Genomic DNA, 24,616 nt, shown 5'->3' on the forward strand with positions numbered 1-24,616 from the left:
GAGAGAGAGAGAGAGAGAGAGAGAGAGAGAGAGAGAGAGAGAGAGAGAGAGAAAGAGAGAGGAGAGACAGAGACAGAGACAGAGACATGGTTATATCTGTGATTTAGCAGAGTGGAGGAATGGTTGTGGAAGATAGACCAATCAGCAGATTATTTTAACAGTAGTCCAGGCATGATTAGGGTCTGTACCAGGGTGGTGGCAGTGTCAGAAGACTGAAGGAACATGCAGGTGATCCTGTAAAGATAAAATCAATAGACCTTGGCAATAAACTGAATTGGGGGGGCGGGGGGAGGTGGGATGTGTGTGAGTGTATGTGTGTGTGTGTGTGTGTGTGTGAGAGAGAGAGAGAGAGACAAAGAGAGAGAGAGACAGAGAGACAGAGACAGAGAGAGGGTAAGAGTAAGTCAAGGATGACACCTAGGATGTGAGGCTGGGGACGGGGAGGATACTGATACCCTCAACAGTGGTATGGAAGTTTGTAAGGGGGTAGATTTTCAGGGTAAAGATAATGAGCTCAATTTTGACATTATAGTTTAGGATGTCTACTGGATATCTAGGTCAAGATGTCCAAAAGGCAGTTGGAAATAGGAGACCAGAGGTCACCAGAGTGGTTAGGACCGTTAAAGTCAATCTAAGAATCATCTGCATAAAAAAGATAATTCAACCCATGAGAGATGTTGACAATATATCAAGTACAATAAATAGTACAGAGGGAGAAGAGTAACCAGATGAGAGTTCCATGGCACACCCATGGTTAGGTGGCATGACCTGGATAAAGATTCAGCAAAGAAGTACAAGGAGTGGTTAGATAGGTAGGAGGATAACCAGGAATGCCTAATATCCTGAGAACCTAGAAAGAGACCATCAGAGAGAGGAGGGTAATTGACAGCGTCAAATTAATCTTTGAATTTGCAGATCTCACCTCCTCTGTCATTCAACAACTGTGATAATCTGGCCCCTTCCTTATCTTTCCAGTTTTCTTACACTTCACTCACTACCATGTACTCCGTGATCCAATGACACTGGCCTCCTTGTTGTTCCTTGAACAAGACACTTCATCTTCCAACTCTAGGCATTTTTAGCTGGCTGTCCTTCATGCCTAGAATACTCAACCATCTCATCTTCTTTGCTTCCTTCAACTCCCTTCAAGTGAACCCCACATTCTATAGGAAAGCTTTTCCAGGGCCCCTTAATTCTAGTGCCTCCCTATCTGTCCTATCTACAGCTTCTTGTGCATCACTGTTTGCACGTCTCCCACGTTAGACTGTGACGTCCTGGGGAGTAAGGATTGTCTTTTGCCTTAATCATTGTATCCACAACACATAGTAAAGCTTAGAATGTAGTAGCTGCTTCGTAATTTTTATTAATTGGAAGACCCATTTAAAAAGTCTTGTGGCCTCAAGCTCATACTGAAGTGCATGCTGCAATCATGTGTCCTTTCAAAAGTAATATCCATCACAACCATTTTTATTTAGTGCTCAGCTGCTTAATGTTAATTACTGACAATAAAACAAATTGGTACATTCTGTGTTTGGCTCTTTCATTACAAGTCAGTGAAGGAAGAAATCCATTACTACAATTGATATTTTGATTATATAACATCAAAATACTGTTGCAAAGCGCACCATATTTAAGAATCAGAAGAAGTGGGCTCAAGTCATATTGCTGTAATGACTCTTATGGCATGATTCTATACACCATTCACTCTAGGCTTCGATTTCCTCAGGTTTAAAATGAGGAAATAAGAACCTTATATAAATATTAAGATTTCAAAAATGCTTTTCTCACCAAACTATCTAAGGTATGTAATTCATGTACAGGCACACCTCATTTTACTGAGCTTTGTTTTATTGTACTTTGCAGGTATCACTTCTATTTTTAAACAAATTAAAGGTTTATGGGCAACTCTGCTTTGACCAAGTCTATTGGCATCATTTTTCCAATAGCATATGCTCACATCATGCCTTTGTGTCACATTTTGATAATTCTTGCAACATTTCAAGCTTTTTCACTATTGTATCTGTTATGATGATCTGTGATCAATGATTTTTGATGTTACTATTATAATTGTTTTGGGGTGCCACAAACTATGCCCATATGAGACAGTGAACTTAAAAATGAGTGTTCTGGCTGTTCTACCAAGTCGCCATTCCCCCACCTCTTTTCCTCTCCTTGGGCCTCCCCATCCCTGAGATAAAATAATATTGAAACTGGGCCAATTTGTAATCCTACAAAGGTCTCTAAGTATCCAAGTGAAAGGAAGAGTTAATCAATGAGGCAAACTTCATTTTTGTCTTATTTTAAGAAATTACCACAGCTGCTACATCCTTTAATAACTCCCACCTTGATCAGTCAGCAGCCATCAATACTAAGGCAAGAGTCTCCACCAGTAAGAATATTATGACTCACTGAAGGTTGAGATCATAGTTAACATTTTTTAGCAATGAGGTATTTTTTAATTAAAGTATGTACACTGTTTTTTTAGACATAATGCTACAGTACGCTTAATGGACTACAATATAGTGTAAACACAACCATTATATGCACCAGGAAACCAAAATATCTGTATGACTCAATTTGCTTTACTGCAGTTGTTTAGAACCAAATCCACAGTCTCTCTGAGGTATGTCTGTATTATTATACCCATCTTTACAGAAGACAGAGACGGGACCAGATTAAGTAAGTTGCACACAGAGCTAAGAAGGAGCTGGTATTTGAACTTAGGCTTTTTAAATTAAAAAATCTGAACAAAAGGTCCAGAACATCAAGGGAATTAATGAAAAGAAATGCTAGAGAAGGCAGCCTAGCCCTACCAGATCTTAAATTGTATTAAAAGACAGCGATTAACAAAACTACTTGGTCCTGGCTAAGAAATAGAAGGGTAGATCAGTGGAACAGGTTAGGTACTCAAGATGCAGCAGTCAATGATTACAGCAATCTACTGTTTGATAAACCCCAAGTCCCCAGCTTGTGGGATAACATAGTATGACAAAAACTGCTGGGAAAACAGGAAAATAGTATGGAAGAAACTGGGCATAGACCAATGTCTGACACCGTACACCAAAATAAAGTCCAAATGGGTACACTATTTAGGTATAAAGCCTGATACTACCAACAAATTAGGGGAGCAAGAAATAGTTTGTCAGATTTATGGAGAATGAAGGAATTTACGACCAAACAAGAAAAAGAAAACATTATGAAATGCAAAATGGATAATTTTGATTACATTAAATTGAAAAGTTTTTGCACAAAGCCAATGCAACCAAGATTAGGAGGGAAGAAGAAAACTGGGGAAAAAATCTTTACAACTAGTGTCTCTGATAAAGGCCTCATTTCTAAACTATATAGAGAACTAAGTCAAATTTACAAGAATACAAGTTATTCCTCAATTGATAAATGGTCAAAGGATATGAACAGACAGTTTTCAGAGGAAGAAATTAAAGCTACCTACAGTCATATGAAAAAATGCTCTATATCACCACTGATCAGAGAGATGCAAATCAAAACAACTCTGAGGTACCACATCACACCTATCAGATGAGCTAATATGACAAAACAGGAAAATGATAAATGCTGGAAAGGATGTGGGAAGGTTGGAACACTGATTCATTGCTGGTGGAGCCATAAGCTGATCCAACCATTCTGGAGAGCAATTTGGAACTATGCCCAAAGGGCTATAAAAATGTGTATAACCTTTGGCCCAGCAATACCACTGGGGCTGTATCCCAAAGAGTTCATAAAAATGGGAAAAGGACCCACATTTACAAAAATATTTATAGCAGATCTTTTTGTGGTGGCCAAGAATTGGAAATCAAGGGGATGCCCATCAAAGGGGAATGGCTGAACAAGTTGTGGTATATGAATGTATTAGAATACTGTCGTACTATGAGAAATGATGAACAGGCAGACTTCAGAAAATCCTAGAAAGACTTATATGAACTGATGCTGAGTGAAGTAAGCAGAGCCAGAGGAACCTTGTACACAGTAACAGCCACAATGTGTAATGGCTGACTTTGATAGACTCAGCCCTTCTCAACAATGCAAAGATCTAAAACAATTCCAAAGGACTCATGATGGAAAATGCCATCCACATGCAGAGACAGAACTATGGAGTCTGAATGCAGAGTGAAGCTATTCTCCTTTTTGTTTTATCTTTCTCATGGTATAATGGCAAACAAAGGAATACTCAGCACGTTGTTTCAGTTATTTAAGTATCTAGCACATTATTTGAGTCCTGCCTTGTGATTTGAAGGTGGGAAGAACTTGCTAATGAAACAGGAAGGATAGAACAAGAAGGAGGATCACCATATAAAAGTAAGAGCACAAGCTGGGACTAAGCAGAGCTGAAAAGGAGAAAACTTGTGGTGTTTGGCACTCTGTCTGTTCTGTGTTGATTTGTATTTGTGATACTTTGTCAGACAGAAGCCTTCTGTCTATTGTTTGTGTTACTTTGTTAAATAGAAGGACTCTATCTGTTGTTTGTCAGAAGGACTTTATCTGTTGATAGTGTTACTTTGTCAGATAGGAGGATCCTAACTATTGAATTGTGCTACTTTGTCAGACAGATGCACCCTGTCTATTCACTGGGTTGATTTCGCAGGCAGAAAGTGAATTGAGATGATAGTGCTGGCAATGTGCATGAATGTTGTAATTTGGCTAAGCTTGATGTGTGTAGATATTGTTGTGACTCTGTTTTCTCTTCCCAGAAACAGAGACTTAGAAGGGCCTGAGGCAGACTGGTCACTGAGAGCTTCGAACTGGAACAGGAGCTGGAACACAAGCTGGGAGCTGCCTACCTGTGAGTCCAGGTGATGGTTAGGTGAATTTGGACAAGAGCTGTGAGCATGGAAGAGGAACCATGGAATTTGGGAGCCAGCCCCGAGTCAAGATGAAAGGACCTTTCCTTGGGTACTTAGTGCTGACTAACAACATTACAGTTTACTGTGACCTAGGGGTGGGAGAACTTTGTACTTTGTACCCCTTAAGGATGACTGAGTTAAGGATGATTGGAAGCTAGTCTCCAATCAAGAAGAAAAAAGACTTTCTGACTGAGGAGATTAAGGCAATGTGACCTAGGGGTGGGAGACCTTTGTACTTTGTATCCCTTTGGAAGGACTGCTCCTTAAGAATGACTGAGTTAAGGACTTATTGAATGATCTCTTTTGTTTAAAACTATGTGGTCACTTTAGTGGTAAGTTGTTACATCATTGTGAATGCTGTACTTTGGTTTCTGTGAATGTTTTGCTTTAGTTTATTGCTGAATAAATAGAGAGCTCACTATACTATGTGATCAGAACCTTAGAGTCATTCATAGTAGCAGTCCTCTGGAGAGCTGCTTGTGCTTGGCTTTATACATGGTCTCTCCCATTCGGTGTAATTCTTCTATGCAACATGACTAATGTTAAAATGTGTTAAATAGAAATGTATATCATACTGCATGCCTTCTTGGGGAGGGGAGGAGGAGAAAATTTAAAACTTATGGAAGTGAATGTTGAAAACTAAAAATAAATAATTTTTTAAAAATCTGGTTTTGGTTCATTTGTGTGTGTATGTGTGTGCATGTGTGTGTTAAACTTTGTTGCACTGCAGCAAGCTATTAGCCTAACTACTCCACAGGTTTGTTCCCAATGGAGTGATTTTGCAACTGCAAAGACCTACAGTAAAGAAATTAAGAGCATGTCAATAAACATTTAAGTGTTTACTATGTGGCAAGGCACTGTGTGAAGTACTGGAGATATAAAGTTAAAAGATGACACAGTCTCTGCCCTCAAGAAGCTTACATTTCAATGGAGACACATGTAGATATCAAAGTATAAACAAGGTAGGCTGTAATAAGAATTTGTACATGAGAGATTAAAAAGCACTCTTGGAAAACCTATAGAAAGTTAGAGTACTTTCAGTTGGGAGGCATCAAGGAAAATTTACGGAGGAAGTGGCACCTGAGTTGAACCCTGGAGCAAAAGAAGAATTTCAACACAGAGAGGCAATGTAGGATTACATTCCAGTGTACTATTATTTTGGCTAAATTATCAATTTTCAATAATTTATGCTTTCCTTAGAATACCAACTATTCCAAGCCCCAATAGCAGCACTTAAGAATAGGGATTTTATCATTTATTTTCCCAGAAAATATTTATTTCAAGTTTCTCAATGTATTTTAAGATTTACAGTGAGCCAAGAACGAAAATGTTTAACATGTTTCAGTATGTAGTGCAGGATTAAAAAAGGCTTATGTGGAGTACTGTAATGAGGTGAGAAGACAGAGAAGGATGACTAAACAGAGATGGAATATTAAACTACTCAGCTGTGGTCTGATAGATGTTCCGAGATCCTGACTTTTCCAAATTTCTTGCTTTTAATGTTAGAATGCCAAGAGAAGGCTGCCTTAATTTCCTTCCCCTTTTGGAAACTATATTTTATAGTAATTTATCCCCCAGACTCCTAACTTTACTAGATTTGAAATGGCTTCTGTACTTCAAGAATCAAGATGTGTTTGTATGTGAAAGGCAATGAATGTGTATATCCTCAGAAGAGTTTTTGAGTTGGAAGAATTTATTCCTTGCTTCTTCTTTACTGATACTTAGACCATATATCTCCTCTTCAATAGTAGCCGTCTATCCCCTTTCTTTTCTTACATATACTCTTAATGCTTATTTAACTTTAATAATTTCTTTACCTTCTAAAATTATGACACTTCTTTCACTTTCTTAATTGTGAGACTCTACCTAGTATATTTTACATAAAGCTTAAAAGTTTTTTGGGGGGCGGCCAGGTAGCACAGTGAGTAAGAGCACTGGCCCCAGTGTCGAGATGACCTGGGGATCGAATCCAGGCTCAGACACTTAGCACCCACCCAGAAACACCTGGCCATATAACCTTGAGCAAGTTACTTAACCCCAGTTGCTTTAAAAAAAAGGGTTTTCTTTTGTTCCTTTTCCATAAATAGTATTAATCCTAGTCTCTGGTTTATATGAACAAATAAATACTGTAAATATCAAGGTGATTAAATTATACTCAAAAATAATGAAGTTTTAATCCAGTCTAAATCTTCTATATTCTAATCTATGTATTTAGTTTGTTACAAAAATACTACAAAGAGTAAAGTAAATGTTTTATTCTTAATAAAACTATTCAAGATGTTTTATGATTCTACTTTAACAGGCTTCAGTAAAGTCAATATTAATTTAAGTATTTTAAAAATACTTTAACACTTCTTTGGTGAAAGATAATTAGATTTTTGTGCTTCATTTAAAAAAAGTTGTTTGCTTTTAGTTTACAACACTGAGTTCCACAATCCATTGAGTTCTAAATTTTCTCCCATTCCCTCTCTTCCCCCTATTTCTCCTTTGGTGACATGCAATTCCATAAAGGTTCTACAAATATATTCACATTAAACATCAGTCAAGTTATAAAGAAGAATTATAACCAATGGAGTGAACAATGAGAAAGAAGGAACAAAACACAAAAAAGAGAGAGCAAGTAGTTTGCTTCAATCTGCATTCAGACTCTCTAGTTCTTTCTCTGGATGTGGATAGCCTTTTCCATCATGAATCTTTTGGAGTTGTCTTATAACCTTGCATTGTTGAGAGAAGCCCAGTCTATCAGTTTGACATCATAGATACAATTTGTCTGTAATTGTGTACAATGTTTTCCTGGTTCTGCTCCCCTCACTTAGCATCAATTTATATAAGTCTCTCCAGGTTATTTTGAAGTCCATCTGCTCCTCATTTCTTATAGCACAATAGTATTCCGTTACATTCATATACTACAACTTGTTTAGCTATTCCCCAATTGATGGTTATCCCCTTGATTTCCAATTCGTTGCCACCACAAAAAGAGCTGCTATAAATATTTTTCTACATACAGATCCTCCTCCCACTTGTATGATCTCTTTGGGATACAGCCATAGAAGTGGTATTGCTGGGTCAAAGGGTATGTTTGTGCTTCATTTTAAAACTTATGTAAAATGTCCTAAATCTGAATAAAAAACTTAAATGCTGTACTTACTGTTTTAAGTTCTTGACGCAATTGCTGGTTAAAATTAGTTGATTCTTCTAATCGAGCTTCCAAAGCAGCAATTTTTTCTTCCTTTATTTCCAGAGATTTCTTTAGTGTGGACTCTAATTTTGACTCCAAAAGCTTGTACCTGCTATTCATAACAGAAGAACAAGTCATTTAACCATCAGTTCAGAATGATAGTTATCAGTCTTTCAAAATACACTAACTCCTTTTAAATTGTCATTAGGCTTGAGGTAAGAGCATGAAAGCACATAGTTCTACTTCACAGTTTTTACCATTATGCCAATTTGAGAAACTGAAATCTAAAGACAAACTTCTTAGTATACTGGGTTTTTTTAACTAGTAAGAAGAAAGTCAAAAGAAAAGGGACTATTGCAATAAAAAGATTTAGTCCTGCACACAGTAGGTACTTAATAAATTGTTGTTTTATTTTAATATGCTACATTTGCAAAATCATAACAGTGTGCATGCTAGTACAAAATTAACAAATTCTGCCTTGCATTATTATAAGTATTTTAAAACATAGGCTCTCTTTTTTATTAGTTATGACTTAGTCCCTGTGATAGGACCTGCTTCTCCTAATGAATGGGGAGTGAATCAAATTACACAGGTTTAGGTTGAAACTAAGACAGAGGTGAATATTTCTAAGTCTCCCTTTTAATGTGATCTATATTTTAACTCAGGGGTTGCACGATCACACTCTCAGGGACCCACACAAACAAGCTAGAGGACATATATTTATCATTCAGGTTCCTAGCCACCTCCTTCCCCACAAAATCAAGAGGCTAGCTACACAGAAATACAGACACAAAGGGAAAATACTGAGGCTGAAAATATGGCCCTGGTGCCCTCAAAGAGCCCCACTGGTCTCTGTTTTTACACTGTAACTGCACAAAAACCTCTTAATCACCACATACTAACTAGTTTAGTTTAATTAGTATACTAGCACTTTATCAAATACTATCTCCAATGAACTATGTGCAAAAACTCTTGAGACCATCTCTAGGGCTCACTCCATCTGCATATATTTCATCCCCTCACCCCACCTTCATTAAATTAACAATACTAGATTGAAATTCCTTGAGGACAGGGGCTGTACTAAACCCCATAATAGCTAGCATAGTTCCTCAGATCTAGTTTGTGCTTAATGATAATTAAGTTAATACTAAAAGAAAATTTAATTAAAAAAAAATAAAATAATAAAAAAGTAAAGATTTTGTGAACATTATTAAATGGTTTTTAATTTTTTTAATAGGGTCAATACCGAATCTACCACCAAATTACTCAGATAAACAAGGATAAAAAAAAATTTCACCTGAAATAGCTAAATAATTAGTGCAGAAATAGTTTTTGGTTTGAAATATCTAGATTACTACTTTAATCCATTTTGCTATTATACATTATCTAAAAAAAGTATCATAAATACTTAGTCTGAGATCTTAACATATTCTCATAATCACCAAAACAAAATTCTACTGATCAAACCTTAATTCATCCCAGGAATATTTACATAACTAGTACTAGCAATAGTATTGTGCATGTGTAATTTAGGAACATTATTTTATATTTAGCATACTTAAAATTTTATCATTTTTAGCAACAGAAATTTTTTTGGCAAATGTGTATGTATATGTCTATGTGTGGGAAACAATAGGAGGAATTCTGTTTCCACAGGATTAAAAAGTACTCTTCCCAGTTTTGAGTGATAGTAGAATATAAGTCAGAGGTGACCAGTTCTAATCAGAGCCAGAGCGGTGACCAGCAGAACCAGGTTTCTGATCAGGTAAAAGGTTAGAAGGTTGTATGCATGCTTAACGAGCTGTTTGAGGGAGGGCATAACATGGGCAGTTCAGAAGGTTGCATCTAGCCAATGGAGAAACTGGGGGGGGGGGGGATGGTGCCATGGGCATTGAATGTAAAATAATTGGCTAAATTAGAAATGTAAAAAAAAATATCACTAGGAATGTAAAATAATCGGCTAAAATAAAACAAGAACTTTCCTCGCTTCACAACAAGTATTGTTCTTTGTTCAGAGTGTGCATGTTTCTCACATATGTGTATACACACACACACACACACACACGCGCGTGCGATTCTTTTGACATCATAATATTTTTCTTATAAAACTTTTCTGCCATGGAAGGAAAAAGAGATAAGCAGCGAATAAAGGCAGTTTTTATTACTTCATGTATACACCAGGTAATATATTGTACGGGAAATATACTTCACAGAAATAAGGAGACTGGGGCAGTTAGGTTCACTGGCCCCAGAGTCAGGAGGACCTCAGTTCAAATTCGACCTCAGATACTTAACACTTACTAGCTGTGTGACCTTGGGCAAGTCACTTAACCCCAACTGCCCTGCCTTCCCCCTCCAAAAAAGACCAAAAAAAAAAAAAAAGAAAGGAGGAGACCACAGTTCTAGCCCAAATGTGAGGCAATGCACTTGACTTTTGCTTCTTCATTTGTAACTGAAGGGGGTGGGAACTAGATGATCTCTAGGAACCTTCTAGATCTAAAAATTACATTATTCTATACTTCCTATCTCCAGGAAAAATATTCCCTTCCTCCCCCACCCCTGTCCCACCTCACCCCTGCCCCCAAAGCTTTGGTAAAAGGAAAGTAGATATTTGAATTGTATTTTTGATGAAAATATTAAAATGAACTTTTCTGTTAATATGACTCACCTGTCATCAGTACTTTGCTCATCACTCAAGAGACGTTCTTTATTTAATCCTATCTTTTCTAGTTCATGAGTAAGTTTTTCTAAATCATTATTCATTTGCTGAGTCTTCAATTTTTCACTCACCAAATCCTTATCCAAAAAGAAATTTAAAATAAATAAGTTAAAAATAATGCAAGTAACAAGTACACAAAATTTCTAAGCAATCAAAACCAACATCTACTCCCACTGAAGATATCTACAAATGCTCAAAAGAAAAAAGGAAATCTTGAAGACCTTTTCCTTGCATATCATTACTATATATTTAATGGAAAAAATAGTAGTCTTAAACTGAAGCAGAAAACCTTAATTATTTCCTACCTCTCTTTTGGCAAGACATCCCTTTTTTTCTCAATGTTATAAATCAAAACTAAAGCACAAATGAAATTTCTACCACTAATCTAGGTTTGAAAATTATCACAAGAATATTTATTTACTATTTAATAATATGGTAGAAACTGTGTTTTAAATTAATCTCTGGGAATATAGTACACAATTTCTTTCTAGGTAGTGGAAAAGAGGGTCTAAATGTCATAGATCTCGACACAAGAAAAGCTCTTAACACATGCTCTGGGCATAGTAAGAAAACTAAAAGGAATATCTTTAGAAATTCCATACTCTGTAGAAGAGATGGCAAAGAATAAGAGGTTAACAGTTTCAGTTCTTTTCTATCAAGAAGGCTCCAAAAGAACACATCAATAAGAAAACCTAATACAAATTTTTTTAACCATTTTTTACTCTTTGGGCATAGTAATGTGGTATTTGGTAAACTGATATAGTTATTTATCAATTTACTAAGTTAGAAAAATAAACACTGCTTCCTATTACAACATTTGGCATAATCTAAAAACTCAGGCCAATACATTATTATTTTTAAATGTAGGCTCTGAATTACCAATTAAGGTTCAGGTAGCTATATAAAAACTTCATTAAGATTTTTATTTAGTATTTGAATGAAAAAACTTTCTCTGGTTTTTTTAAAGCAAGCAATTTAGGAAAGCTTGCTAGTAAATTCTACGAGTTTAGACTTTATAGATTAATCAATACTTAAATCAATGCCTGCTTCTATAAGTAACAAGCGTATATATGATATTAAATTTTAAGGAATATAAATGCATATATGCAGCTCAACTTTAGCTTATATTAGGAACTAAAAAGAATTACCTCACGTAAAGTAATAAGAGTTTTTTTGTCAATAGTTGCTCTTTTCACAAGTTCCTTGTTTTCTTTCTCTAGCTCTTTGAGACGAATACAGGATTCTTTATATACACCTATTTCTTTGAAAAGACTTTTGTTTTCCTTTTCAAGATTTCCAATTTTAATATTATTTTCTTCCAATGTCATATCTTTAATTTCTGCCTGTTGTCGGAGTCTCTTATTCTCTTTTTCCAGTTGTTTCTTATCTTTTTCTAGTTGAGAAGTCTCTTGCTCTAGTAACTTGTTTTCCTTTTCTAATTGCTCTAACCGTTTACTAGATATTTTTAACTCTTCAAGATTTTTTTGCAATGTCTGATTTTCTGTTTCTAATTCTTGTAGTTCACTTTCTAATTGCTGAATTTTTTTATTACTATTCTCTAGAGCTTTCTGCAGTCTTTGGTTTTCAGTATCTAATCCCTGGTAGCTAACTTCTAAACGTTCTGTCTTCTTGCAAGAAGCTTTCATGAGCTCTAAACTCTTCTTAAGTTGTTCTTTTTCACTTTCCAGTTCTTTATTTTCCAACTGTAGTTGAGCCATTTTCATGCTTGCACATTTCAAAGACTCCACTGTCCTCCTTAATTCTAAGTTTTCTTCATCTAGTTGAGAATTTTCTTTCTCCAAGGATTCTAGTTGAAAAGTAAGGTTTTTAAAGCTATCTAATGTCTTTTTCAACTTTCTCTTTTCCACTTCCAGTTCAGAATTTTCTAGCTCTAAGGTCTCAATTTTCTCACAGGTAATTTTTAAATTAGTTATCTTTTTTTGTAATGATTCATTTTCCTTTTCAAGATGTTGCAACTCATTCTCAAGTTCTTCTGCTCGTTCTCCTCTTTCTTTGTAATGTTCCAATTCTTTTTTAATTTGTCTCTTTTCAAATTCAATCTTGTTTAATTTGCTGCTTGTTTCTTTAATAGATTCATGCAGGATTTTATTTTCTTTCTCAATATCTTTCACCCTTGCTTCAGCACTTATTTGTGATCGCTGCCTTAGGGATGCTACAGTTTGATTCAAATGCTCATTTTCTTGTTCTAATATTTTAATCTAATTCAGAAAAAAATAAAAATTGTCAGTGCTATAAAAACTAAGAATTAATTTTAATCTTGAATGAGTAATAAGGTGAAGTGGTAAATGTGAGGCTCCCTTATGCCTTGATTTATTTAATCTATTATTTTGAGACTATGCACAGACTACTAGAGGTTGTAAAAACTGATCTTTGTCCTCAAAAAGCTCACAATGTAATCAGTGGAATATAAAAGAAAGATATTTAATGTTTTTCTTAAAAGACTTTCAGATCCATTTATTGTTATATATTGTGAAGATCTATCAAATATATAAGCTGAAAATAAATGATATAAACATATATACATTAGAGATACACCTTATAACATATGTACAAATATAAATTTATACAAATATATACTTGTGGATAATTCATTTACAAATTTTTTGAAAAAGAATTCACAATAAGATGTGTAGTATGATTAAAAAAAATTTTATTTGCAACACTGTGCAGTTTACTGGAATGGGAGTCAGAAAACCTGAGTTGTATCATGGCTTTGCCACTAATTAACTATGTGATCTCAGGCAAGCTACCAAACCTCGCTGGACTTCAGCTTCCTCATTTCCAAAATAAAGATGTTAGCCTAGACAATGGGTATCCAACCCATAGATCAGCATCTATCTACCAATCATTTCTATGCCTAGACAAAATACTAAGCTGATAGCTACAACCACACTTATCTGTCCACATTTTGCCTTTCCCTTCTTTGTATTTTGTCCATAACTGAACCTTGCTCCAAAGGGTGATATTAGGCTTTGAGGAATTAAAAGCAACTCTTTGTCCAAAAAAGGTTATAAAGCCTTTGAACTAGATGATCTCTAAGATTTCTTCCCTTCATTGTTTGAAGAACTGATGTACTCCATAAAATACACACATAAACTCATAACTACCCTTATAATTCTAAAGTTACTTTAAAAAAATTTTGTAAAAAATGTAATGGTTTATTAATATTTGGTTCATATATGCTTTAAAAGACTTTTTGCAAGAAGTCTAAAAATACTTTAGTCTACTTAAATATTAGAAAATTGATGGACCTGTCTTTCTGAATTTTCTCGAAGTGTTTCAAGGGTCTTTTCCAGCTGCGCTTTCTCCTTCATTAGATCCTTGCTCAGATTTTGACAATTTTGAAGACTTTGCTTTTCTTGAATAATTTCATTTTCAAGACCTTCCAGCTAGATGAAAAACCCATAAAAGAGTATTAAATATTTTTATAGTTTCTAAATTGCAACAAAAGATAGCATTCAGTTTTAACAATAAGGTGATAAACATTTAAATATTTAAAATGAAATTCAGAGACTGTATTAAGAACATTTATGTATGGTTACTTCAAACCCTCTTCCTGGTTAAAGATTCAGTACTAGGGAGCAGCTAGGTGACGCAGTAAATAGAGTACTGGCCCTGGAGTCAGGAGGACCCAAGTTCAAGCCCGGCCTCCGACATGTAACACTTACTAGCCATGTGACCTTGGGCAACTCACTTAACCCCATTTGTCCTGCCTTCCCCCCTCCAAAAAAAAAAGGCAAAAAAAAAGATTCAGTACTATGTACAATGGGAAAATTCAAGATGAATGTGTGGGGTTGTATGCTAACTGATACAAGCAATCATTATTAAAGCTGAAACAATTGTTCATTCTATGTTCTTGGCTTGACATGATTTTTTGGAGTCAAGGTGGCATTTACATCTTGAGAAATAAAAATAGAAAGGAAAGAGGCAAGGAAGAAAAAAAGGGGGGGAAAATTGGAAAGAAATGGTGAAGTGTTTTAAGGGTGAAAGAAGAAATAAGAATGAAGTGAAAATGGAAAAAGGAAATAAGAGAAAAGGCAGGAAAACGCTAGAAAAGAAGGAAAAAGGTTTGGATTCAATTCTAGCAAGTTTAAGTTTGGTGTCAGTCTGTTTTCAGTTACAATTTAACATATATGTATGTATACATATATGATATATTTAATATACATATGCACAGAGCAAGATCTGCTAGCTCAAAGTAGGCTATATTATAGATTTAGAGAAGTCATTTTTCTAAATATATGCCAGTTACTGAACCTCTTGAAGACAGGCAGAAATCCAATAGGCTTAAAATTACATAAACGCCTCCGGTCAGCAGTAAAAAACATTAAATTTAAAAATTTATTCTTAAAGTAGTTTGGGTCATCCACTTCACTCTTAATAATATTCATGATAAAAGTTTATTATACTTCAAAGGCAATAGCTGCTTAAAATCACAAATCAAATCCAACAATATGAATATAAATTTCAGTTATATTTTCAGGTTGGTCCTATATTTTTCAAAAAACCTAATTTATCCAATTCTACTATTATAGTAAATATTGAAATCTATGCAAAACATTTGTTAAACTAGGTGTCATTTGTTGCTATATACTAAAAGGCTAAAAAAATTTGGGAAATAGACCCAAGTAAGCAATTAAGTTTAAATGTTCAAGTTAATAAGAAATAATTCTTTGAGGTATATTTAATTAAATAGATTTCAAGTCACATAAAAGGCTAAAAAGTACTGGTTCTATTAATATCACAGTAATATATGTATATATATATGTATGTATGTGTGTACATTTACACACACACATACAAATGTACACATTACCTTCTTACTAAGTCTTTGGTTTTCTTTTTCAATTTTCAGTATTTTGGAATTACTGCTTTCTACAGAATCCACAGCATTTCGAAGCTCTTCTATTGTCTTCACCAAACTCTGATTTTCCATTTCCAACTTCAATAACCTACTTGATGCTAATTCATTCACCTCATGGCCGAGAGATTTTTGTGGTGCTACAAAATTAAAAAATGTAACATTAGTAGGGGGTGTATGTTTCTCTCCTTACCATTAGGTAAATGTTACTGAATTACTTGTACATAGGGTCCCGAATTTGCATCTATGAAATTTGATGAATGTTGAATGGAGGATAAAGACGCATCCAGGAAATATGGATTTTGTCATTTTCACATGATGCAACACTGTGCAGTATGTGCAGCACATGATGATGACGTGCAAGTGAAAAAGGCAAAAGTCAAGAGATCTGGGTTCTAGCACAAGTCAATCTTGATGAGTCTTAGTTTTCTTATAAATAAAACAGGAATAGCAGCACATTTCCTTGTCTACATGAGAGCCCTCAAGCAAAATAGTGTATGTAAAAACCTCACTCAAATAAAAATTATAATGGAAATATAATGAAGGAAAGGAAATAGGCAATAGTATCTAATGCCACTTTGAGGAAGGTTTTCAAATTGTCACAGAGGGTAAACTAAATTCTCAACTTTTCAATGAATTTTGCTTTGGTGAATTTATTCTGAAAGCTAACATTGTAAAAATTCATTAAGCACACATAATCAAGCATGGCAAGTCAAGGCAGCATAATAAAAAGAGAAGTGGACTTTGAGTTGAGTGATACAGGTTTGAATGCTAATTCTTAACATGGATTCTTATCATGTGGAACACAGGTAAGCCACATTAATTTCTAAATTAAATTTCCTAAACTCTAGGATGGGAATAATAATGCCAGCAGTGGCTTCTCTGGAGGATTACTGTGAAGATCAAATAAGATATTGCATCTAAATCAGTTTGTAAAATTTAAACGCCACAAATAAATATTAGCTTTTATTGCTGTTATTTTTTCTTTATATTCACAGCTTGGCTCAGGGCCTTTGCACATGGTAAACTCCTTAATAAATGTCTTTTGGTGATGGAGCCAGGATTGCTGAAGTGGCAGGAAAGAGTACAGTCCAGCTCTTCCAACATTACTTCTCCACAAAAAATCTAGATAATACACCAGGGAGTCCAGATTCAGAAATCTAAGAAGAAAAAATTACAGTGAATCATTTTTTCCCAGGCCAAAATAGCATGGAGAGGCAAAGAAAGAGGTCTGTTGACATTAGGGATGGGGTCTTGCCAGGGGTACAGGGCACTGACCATTCCATGAAACTAAAAAAGGACTGAGAATGTGTACCACCATGAGAAGAGGTCCAAGACTCATATGGACAAGGGGCTGGGGGGCAGGAGGGAAAGTGAGGAACACTGTACGGTGTGTGGGAACAGTTGCCAAATGGTAGCTCTGTTGTTCACTAAATCAGCGCTGCGTCCTACATCCAACGAAGACCAAAGAGGGGACATGTCTGAGATTGTATTCTATGGTAAAGAGCAGTCATGGGCCCTAGGTTATGTATTGAGCTAGGAAAAAGTTCAGAAGCAAATAAGAGCATTATGATTCTGACTTTGGGAGCTGAACAGAGTTTCAGTTTCAGCTTCTAGCCTAGTCTGAAGCCTGCAGTGGAATAATCAAAGCAGGAATCCCAGACCAAAGAGAGGCTTACAGTTCTATCACTTTCAACCAGCACAGCTTTCCAGATAACTGACAGTGGCTGAATCCAGTCTGCAGGAATGACCAACTAGGGACAATCTGAAGAGAATCAAACCCACGTGAGGAACTTGCAAAATACAGAAAGGAGGCTAATGATTATAATTCAGCTTGGATGACAACACGTTGGGAAGACTAAGATCGTAGGCCCCTACCATGAGCTGTTCCTGAAATCTCAGAATATGCAACAAGCAATACCCAAAGACAGTGGCAGAAGGACCCAAAAAAACAAAAGCTTGGCTCAGACATTCACCAAAACGAGCCAAGACTGTGACACTAACATAAAGTCTGAAGTCAAGAAGTACGCTGAAAGAATGAGCAAAGAAAAAAAAAACACTAAGAGTCATTAGGATCAGGGCGGCTAGGTGGCTCAGTGAATAGAGCACTGGCCCTGGAGTCAGGAGGACCTGAGTTCAAATCCGGCCTCAGACAGCTAACACAAAAACTAGCCATGTGACCTTGGGCAAGTCACTTAACCCCAATTGCCCTCCAAAAAGCAAAAAAAAAGAGTCATTAGGATGACAGAGATGCACAAGATATAAACTTATTAGAAGAGAATGACTCCAAAACATCTATACACAATTGCAGAAAGAAAAATAGCACTTATACTTACTTACTTACTTATACAAGTTCAACTTGAATTCCTGAATGAGGTGTAGCAATTTTTAAAAAAACTAAATTATTTTTATAAATCAAATAAGAGTACAAAAAAGTGGGGAAAGGAACAAGAAACACTGAAAAATAAATTGGAAAGTAAACCACTTAGTGCAAGAGATACAAAGCCTTGCCCAAGGAAGAGACTATCTAAAAATAAGACTATACAAACAGAACGACTCCATGAAGCAATAAAAAATACTAAAATAAAACTGAGACTAAAAAAAAAAAGAAAAATATAAGGTATTGTATAGGAAAAACTGATTTGGAAAACAAATCAAGAAGAATCACTGAACTACCTGAAAGCCATAACCTTTTTTTTTAAAGAGCATATATATATATATATATATATATATATTTTTTTTTTTTTTTTTTTTTTTAAGCAATCAGGGTTAAGTAACTTGCTCAAGGTTACACAGCCAGTTATTTATGGGTGTGGTGCTGAGTATATGAGCCCGGGATTCAATCTCCAGGTCATCCCAACACTAGAGCCAGTGCTCTTACTCGCTGAGCCACCTGGCCACCGCTAGATATATTTTTTAAGAATCATAAAAGATCACCCAGAACTCTTAAAATGAGTTATTGTGAGGATCAAATGACATAATTGTAAAGCACTTAGCACAGTACCTGTAACATATTAAGTATTATATAAATGTTAATTATTAGCTAATACTAGCTATTATTAAAGAAAAAATACTGCAATGAGCCAGAAGAATGCAAATACTGAGGAGGTATAATCAAAATCACATATAATTAAGCAACCACAAGTATAAAGGAGCAAAGAGCCCAGAATATATTTGAAAAGGCAAAAGATATAGTCATATATAACCAAGAATAGTTCATTCAGCAAAATTAAATATAATCTTGCAGAGGAAAAAAAATACCTTTAATGAAAAAAAGACTTCCACGTATTCAAGATAAAAGCCCTGAAATGAATGAAAATTTTGAAATACAAATACTGGAGTCAAGCAAAATATAAAAAGATAAACATGAGTTAAGCAATCATAAGGAATTAAACAAGGAGAACTTGCTTACATTCTGATATGGAAAGATGATTCCATATCCCCTCTGAACTCTATCATCATCATAGGTCACAGAGGAAATCTATTATACAGAGGTCCTGGGAGTGTTTCTTGTTTTGATGATCTTAAATGCAGAAAGACAGTGGAGGAAAAAGTAGGTAGCAAGGGGAGTGAAGGGAGGAGGAAGAATGGGACAATTTATTTCATATAATTGTAGCATGCAAGTAGAAGAAGTAAAGGATGTGGTGGGAGTAGGCAACACTAGAATCTCATTCTCATTTAACTGTTCAAAGGAGGAAAGAATGCATAATATTCAGAGAGCTGGGCACAGAAATGAAAAAGAAAGAGGTATAAAAAGTGTGTGCATATGTGTGTGTGTATGCATGTGTATTTCTCAGGTTTGCATGGCACCTTCACGAAAACAGATCACATATTAAGGCACAAAAAAAACTCACAAATATTGTTATAGAAAAACAAAAACAGCAAAATCTTTAATTAAAAATTAATTAAATTATAAACTTAACCCTAAAGAATGGGTGGGTCCAAGAACAAATCATAGGAACATTTAATAATTTCATTAAAGATGCTGACATCAATGAGATAAAATACCAAAAGTTTGCAGATGCAGCAAAATTTAATCAATAAAAGGTCAATGAGTTTAACATGCAATTTAAAAGACTGGAAAATCAACAAATTCCACTCCCCCCATTAAATGCTAAAATAAAAACCCTAAAATACCAAAAAAGAAATTAATAAATTTGAAAGAAAAAAATTCCAAATAAAGCTAGGAACTTTTTTTTTTTTTAAGCAATTGGGGCTAAGTAACTTGCTCAAGGTTACACGGCCAGTTATTTTTTGTGTGGTTGCCAAGTATCTGAGGCCGGAACCGATCCCAGGTCTCCCAACGCTGGGGCCGGCGCTCTCACTCACTGTGCCACCTGGCCGCCCTGGAACTTTATTTTTTTAAAAAGCACAATAAAATAAACTACTAGCTAATTTGATTTAAAAAAGAAAGAGGGAAACAAATTTTAATAACGGTAATTAAAAATGAAAAAGTTAATTAACAACCAACACAGAATATAAAAAATTCTTAAGAATAATTTCATCCAATTATATGCCAGTAAAAATGACAATCTAAGTAAAATGGATAAAAATTTAGAAGAAATCAAATACTCAGATTAACAAAACAAGAAACAAATAATTTAAATAACCCAATCTTAGAAAAAATAAATTTAAAAAGCCATTAATGAACTGAAAGGAAAAAAATAGAGGCCCAAATGGACTTAAAAGTAAATTCTGTCAAACGGTTAAAGCAATTAATTCAAATATTTCATAAATGATTTTTTTAAAACAGGAAAAAGAGTTACACCAAATTCCTTCTAAACTATCAATATAGTCAATAACTATACTAGGAAGAGTAAAAATAGAGACAAAGTATCGATCAATATTTCCAAAGAATTTGAAATAAAATGTTATCAAGGCGACTACAGCAACATATAACAAAATAATATAGTACAACAAGGCTGGTTTTTGACCAGGAATGCAGGTCTACTTTAACATTAGAAGAATTATAATATGTTATAAACATAACTCACAATATTAGTAACTAGAAAACAAATATCCTATGACTATATTAATAGATACAAAAAATGCTTTTAACAAGACATAATATTTATTCTTGTTTAAGCAAAAAGCACTAGGAAGCATAGGAATAAACAGATGATAACTATCTCAAAACAAAACACAAACATTATAATGGGGATAAACTAGAAGCTTTTCCAATAAGATCAGAGGTAAAGCAAGGATATTCATTATCACTATTTCTATCCAACATAGATAGAAATAACTCTAGCAATAAAATAAGAAAAAGAAATTGAGAGAATAAGTGCAAAAAGGAAACAAAATTATTTTTTGCAGATGACGTGATGCTTAGAAAACCTAAAGAATCAACTGAAAAACTAAATGAAATATATATAGAGAAATGTTCATTGTTCATGGGTGAATAACTTAATATAATAAAAATACCACTGACTAACTTAATTTACTTACTTAGTTTATACCAAACTACTAGACAATTACTTTAGAGCCCTAGGGAAAAAAATTGCAAAATGTATGTGAAGAACAAAAGATCAAGAATTTCAAGGGAATTAATGAAAAAAATGAGAATGAAAGAGATACTAACATTCTGGAATAACAGCCAACTATTATTTGTAGGTGATTAGTAACTACAATCCTTTAGCCAATTAGAGTCTCACTCAAGTCTTTTTTGGGAAAAATATAGATTAATATGAATTAATAAAAACTTCTTTAATTTCTCAGTCAAATGCACTACTAATAAATTAGGTTTTACTCTATAATACACTAGCATTTTCAGCACTATAATTAGGTTAAAAAAACTAGACATTTCTATGGTCGAATAAGCATATATAAAATATTTATGCAATCCCCTTAATATTTCTGTGGCTGGGAGTCCTTGATATGTATAAGTTGCTCTCTCTATAACATATATGTAAATATATGCATAAGCATGTATATGCACATATAAGCACACATGTAAGTATACATAGATATGCTTTATTTATAAACTCACTGATACTGATGAATACAATAAAAAGTACTTTCAAATCCATTATCCATACAATAACTAGTAAATATCTTATAGGATTAGTAACTATTAAAGAATTGATAACTTCCTTATCAAATTTGCAAATGACAAAAAGCTATGAGAAGAATAGTTAATAGAGAGTCAAGAGGGTAGTCAGGAAGGTGAAGGGCTTTGATTTCATGTGATAAGAGCAGAAATCAAAGGAACTGGTGATGTTTAGTCGATAAAAGTAAAGACTCAATGGAGCCATGTTAGACATTTTTCTTTTTTTTCTTTTAAAATTCTATTATATTTTTAGCTCTGAATTCTCTGTCTCCCTCCTCCCCATCCATTGAGAAGGCAAGAAAAACAGAATCTGTTACCAATATGTACAGTCTTTCAAAACAAATTGCTGCAGTTTGTTTCTTCAATTATAGCACAACAATGGAGCAAAGTGGATGCACCTGGCCTTGGAATCAGGAAAGGCCTGGGTTCAAATCCCACTTCTGACAATTATTAGCTGAGTAAACTACACTTCTCTGGGCCTTGATTTCATTTTTACTTTGAATTTTTAATTATAATTTTACTTTTTTTTTTAAACATCACATTCATTCCTGAACTATTTCACTTCTCCTCCCCTCCCCTTGCAACAAAGACAGATCTGACACAATGAAGGAGACTGAAAGACCCTGTAACCAATGAAAGGAGGGATGTATATTTTCTCATCTCTTCACCAGGAACTTCAGTTTCTTAGTCATAACTTAATAACTATAGTGCTAACCTTATAGAACTGTTATGAGAATCAAACAATAATCTATGTGAGGAACTTTGAAAACCTTATTGTTTTTTGGTTTGGTGTCTGTATAACCAGCATTCTGCACAGAGACTTGTACATAGCAGGTACCTAAATAAAATACTTGTTGAAATTAAATATTTTAATTACTCATGGAAGAGAGGGATTAAACTTAGTTCCCTTGTGTCAGAAGGGAAGAATATGGCCAATGGGTTTAAGATTGGCATATTTAAGTTTAGGATAAACTTCCTAACAATTTCAACTATTTAAAAGTAGAATGGGCTATCACTGGATGTAGTAGGCTCCAACTCACCAGAAGCCCTCAAGAAGGATGGGTAAGTTACTTATCAGATATGGTATAAAAGGGCTCTTTTTTCTAGGTATGAATTCCACTAGATTGTCATTGAGGTACCTTCTAAATATGAAATTCAGTGACTTAATCTGAGGAGAAACACTGTATTTCATAATTCTGATGTGTCTACTGAACTCTGACTATATAATGGCATACCTTCTGAGAGTTCACTAGTTCTTGATATCTGTTCCAATTCCCAGCCAAGATGTAATGACTCATCCATACTTTGTTTCTGGGCCATTTCCAAACTCATATTTTCTTCCATTAGTTCTTCAATCTTTTTTCTATCCATATCACGTTCCTTGTAGGAAAGAGAATTACCCTTTAGATTAATATAAATATAAATTATCTATAAATAATAAACATACCAACTAGCTACTATTTCACTAGTTAAATTTTATTTTTTTTAAACTGTATTACTTGAAATTATAAAACATATGAAATTAATTCTACAAAAGTATGATCTTTAAAAATGTAATATTTAGGATACATGTTTTTGTTTTTATGAAATACACACTAAGCCCCCTTTAAAGGTCATCTTAGCTCAAAGCATATAGTTTAGTGATACTATATGAGATTTCCAGATAGTTCTAGGAAAAGCTATATTTTTGTATGTTATCACAAAAATGTATTGATTATGGCCTCCTGAATTTGAAAATAAAACAGTAAACAACATAAAGCCTAGCATAATATTTCCTGTACCATTCAAGCAAAGAATATGTCAATGAATTTTTGAAGGATCCTTTAATAATTAATAATTTAAGATAGATTTTTTTTTAACTATTGCTTTTGTTTTACCTTCATATTATAATTTCCTGTCCCATCTCTCCTGCTACTTTCATCTGCCTAAATCTGTTCCTTATTACTGCTATGATTTATAATCCCTCTATTTCTTCTTGTTCCAGTCTTACCTACACCTTTCCTAGTTAACTTTTAAATTTTTCATTGCTAAAATGTAACCTGGATTCCAACCCATCACTGAACTGAAACTGTTTCTTACAAAGTTAACCAGCTATCTTTTTTTTTTCCTTTTGAAAAAATGTTCTCTTTTTTATTGTGAACTTAATCTCTATCAACAAACAGAAGCATTTCAATATGTTAAATGTAACAAAATGGGGGGGATTGTATGAAACTATAAATTATAAAATGTTAGATGGTTTATCTTTTTTCCTTACTATGAAGAGTAATAAAAATAATAAAATGTAATTCAATATTAATATGGCAATTCCAACATCATTTCCTACTTGCTAAATAAATTATATTTTTTTTCTTTCTTTTTTTTTTGGAGGGCAACTGGGGTTAAGTAATTTGCCCAAGGTTATATAGCTAGTTTTTTTGTGTGGGTGTTAAGTGTCTGAGGCCGGAACCGAACTCGGGTCCTTCTGACTCCGGGGCTGACACTTTACTCACTGCGCCACCTAGCTACCCCTATATTTTTTTGTTAGTACTGGCACATACCATGTTCTTCTGTTCAAAATCTTTTGTGGCTATTGTATATAGGATAAAAATCAAACTTCTCAGCATTTAAAGTCTTTCATAATCTGACACCTATTTACCTTTTTAAACTTATTAACAGTATTAACATTAATTGTAATATTTTTCTTTATACTTCACATTTTAAATAAACTTTCTAGCTGTTTCCCAAACTTTCTCACCTCTAGGAACCTTATCAAGTATTCACTGAGGACTGGAATATACTCCCTTCTTAGTTCTACCTCTACCATTCTTGACTCAGCTCAGGAGTCACTTTCCACTAAAAGTCTTTCCTGATCTTTCCAGTTTGAATTATTTTGTATTTGCACATATCTATCTATCTATCTATCTATCTATCTATCTATCTATCTATCTAT

General features: G+C 34.2%; 1 protein-coding gene across 14 annotated transcripts in view; it reads right to left on the reverse strand.

Moving 5' to 3' along the window:
• Positions 1–24,616, reverse strand: part of CCDC88A (coiled-coil domain containing 88A) — a 173,670-nt gene that overhangs the window by 49,768 nt on the left and 99,286 nt on the right. For 11 of the 14 annotated variants that reach the window (XM_069071744.1, XM_069071743.1, XM_069071746.1 and 8 more), the window contains 6 exons: positions 22,923–23,067; positions 15,594–15,778; positions 14,029–14,166; positions 11,905–12,975; positions 10,706–10,833; positions 8,008–8,149 (listed from right to left, as the gene is read on the reverse strand). In XM_069071744.1, coding sequence (XP_068927845.1) covers positions 8,008–8,149; positions 10,706–10,833; positions 11,905–12,975; positions 14,029–14,166; positions 15,594–15,778; positions 22,923–23,067 — 1,809 coding nt within the window. The remainder of the gene's footprint in view (positions 1–8,007; positions 8,150–10,705; positions 10,834–11,904; positions 12,976–14,028; positions 14,167–15,593; positions 15,779–22,922; positions 23,068–24,616) is intronic. The other 3 variants (XM_069071745.1, XM_069071739.1, XM_069071734.1) reach the window with 1 other exon arrangement.

The sequence above is a fragment of the Petaurus breviceps genome, unplaced genomic scaffold, assembly GCF_028583685.1.
Source record: "Petaurus breviceps papuanus isolate PSGF00001 unplaced genomic scaffold, PetGlider_PUasm1.0 90842, whole genome shotgun sequence".
NCBI classification, from domain to species: Eukaryota; Metazoa; Chordata; class Mammalia; order Diprotodontia; family Petauridae; genus Petaurus; species Petaurus breviceps.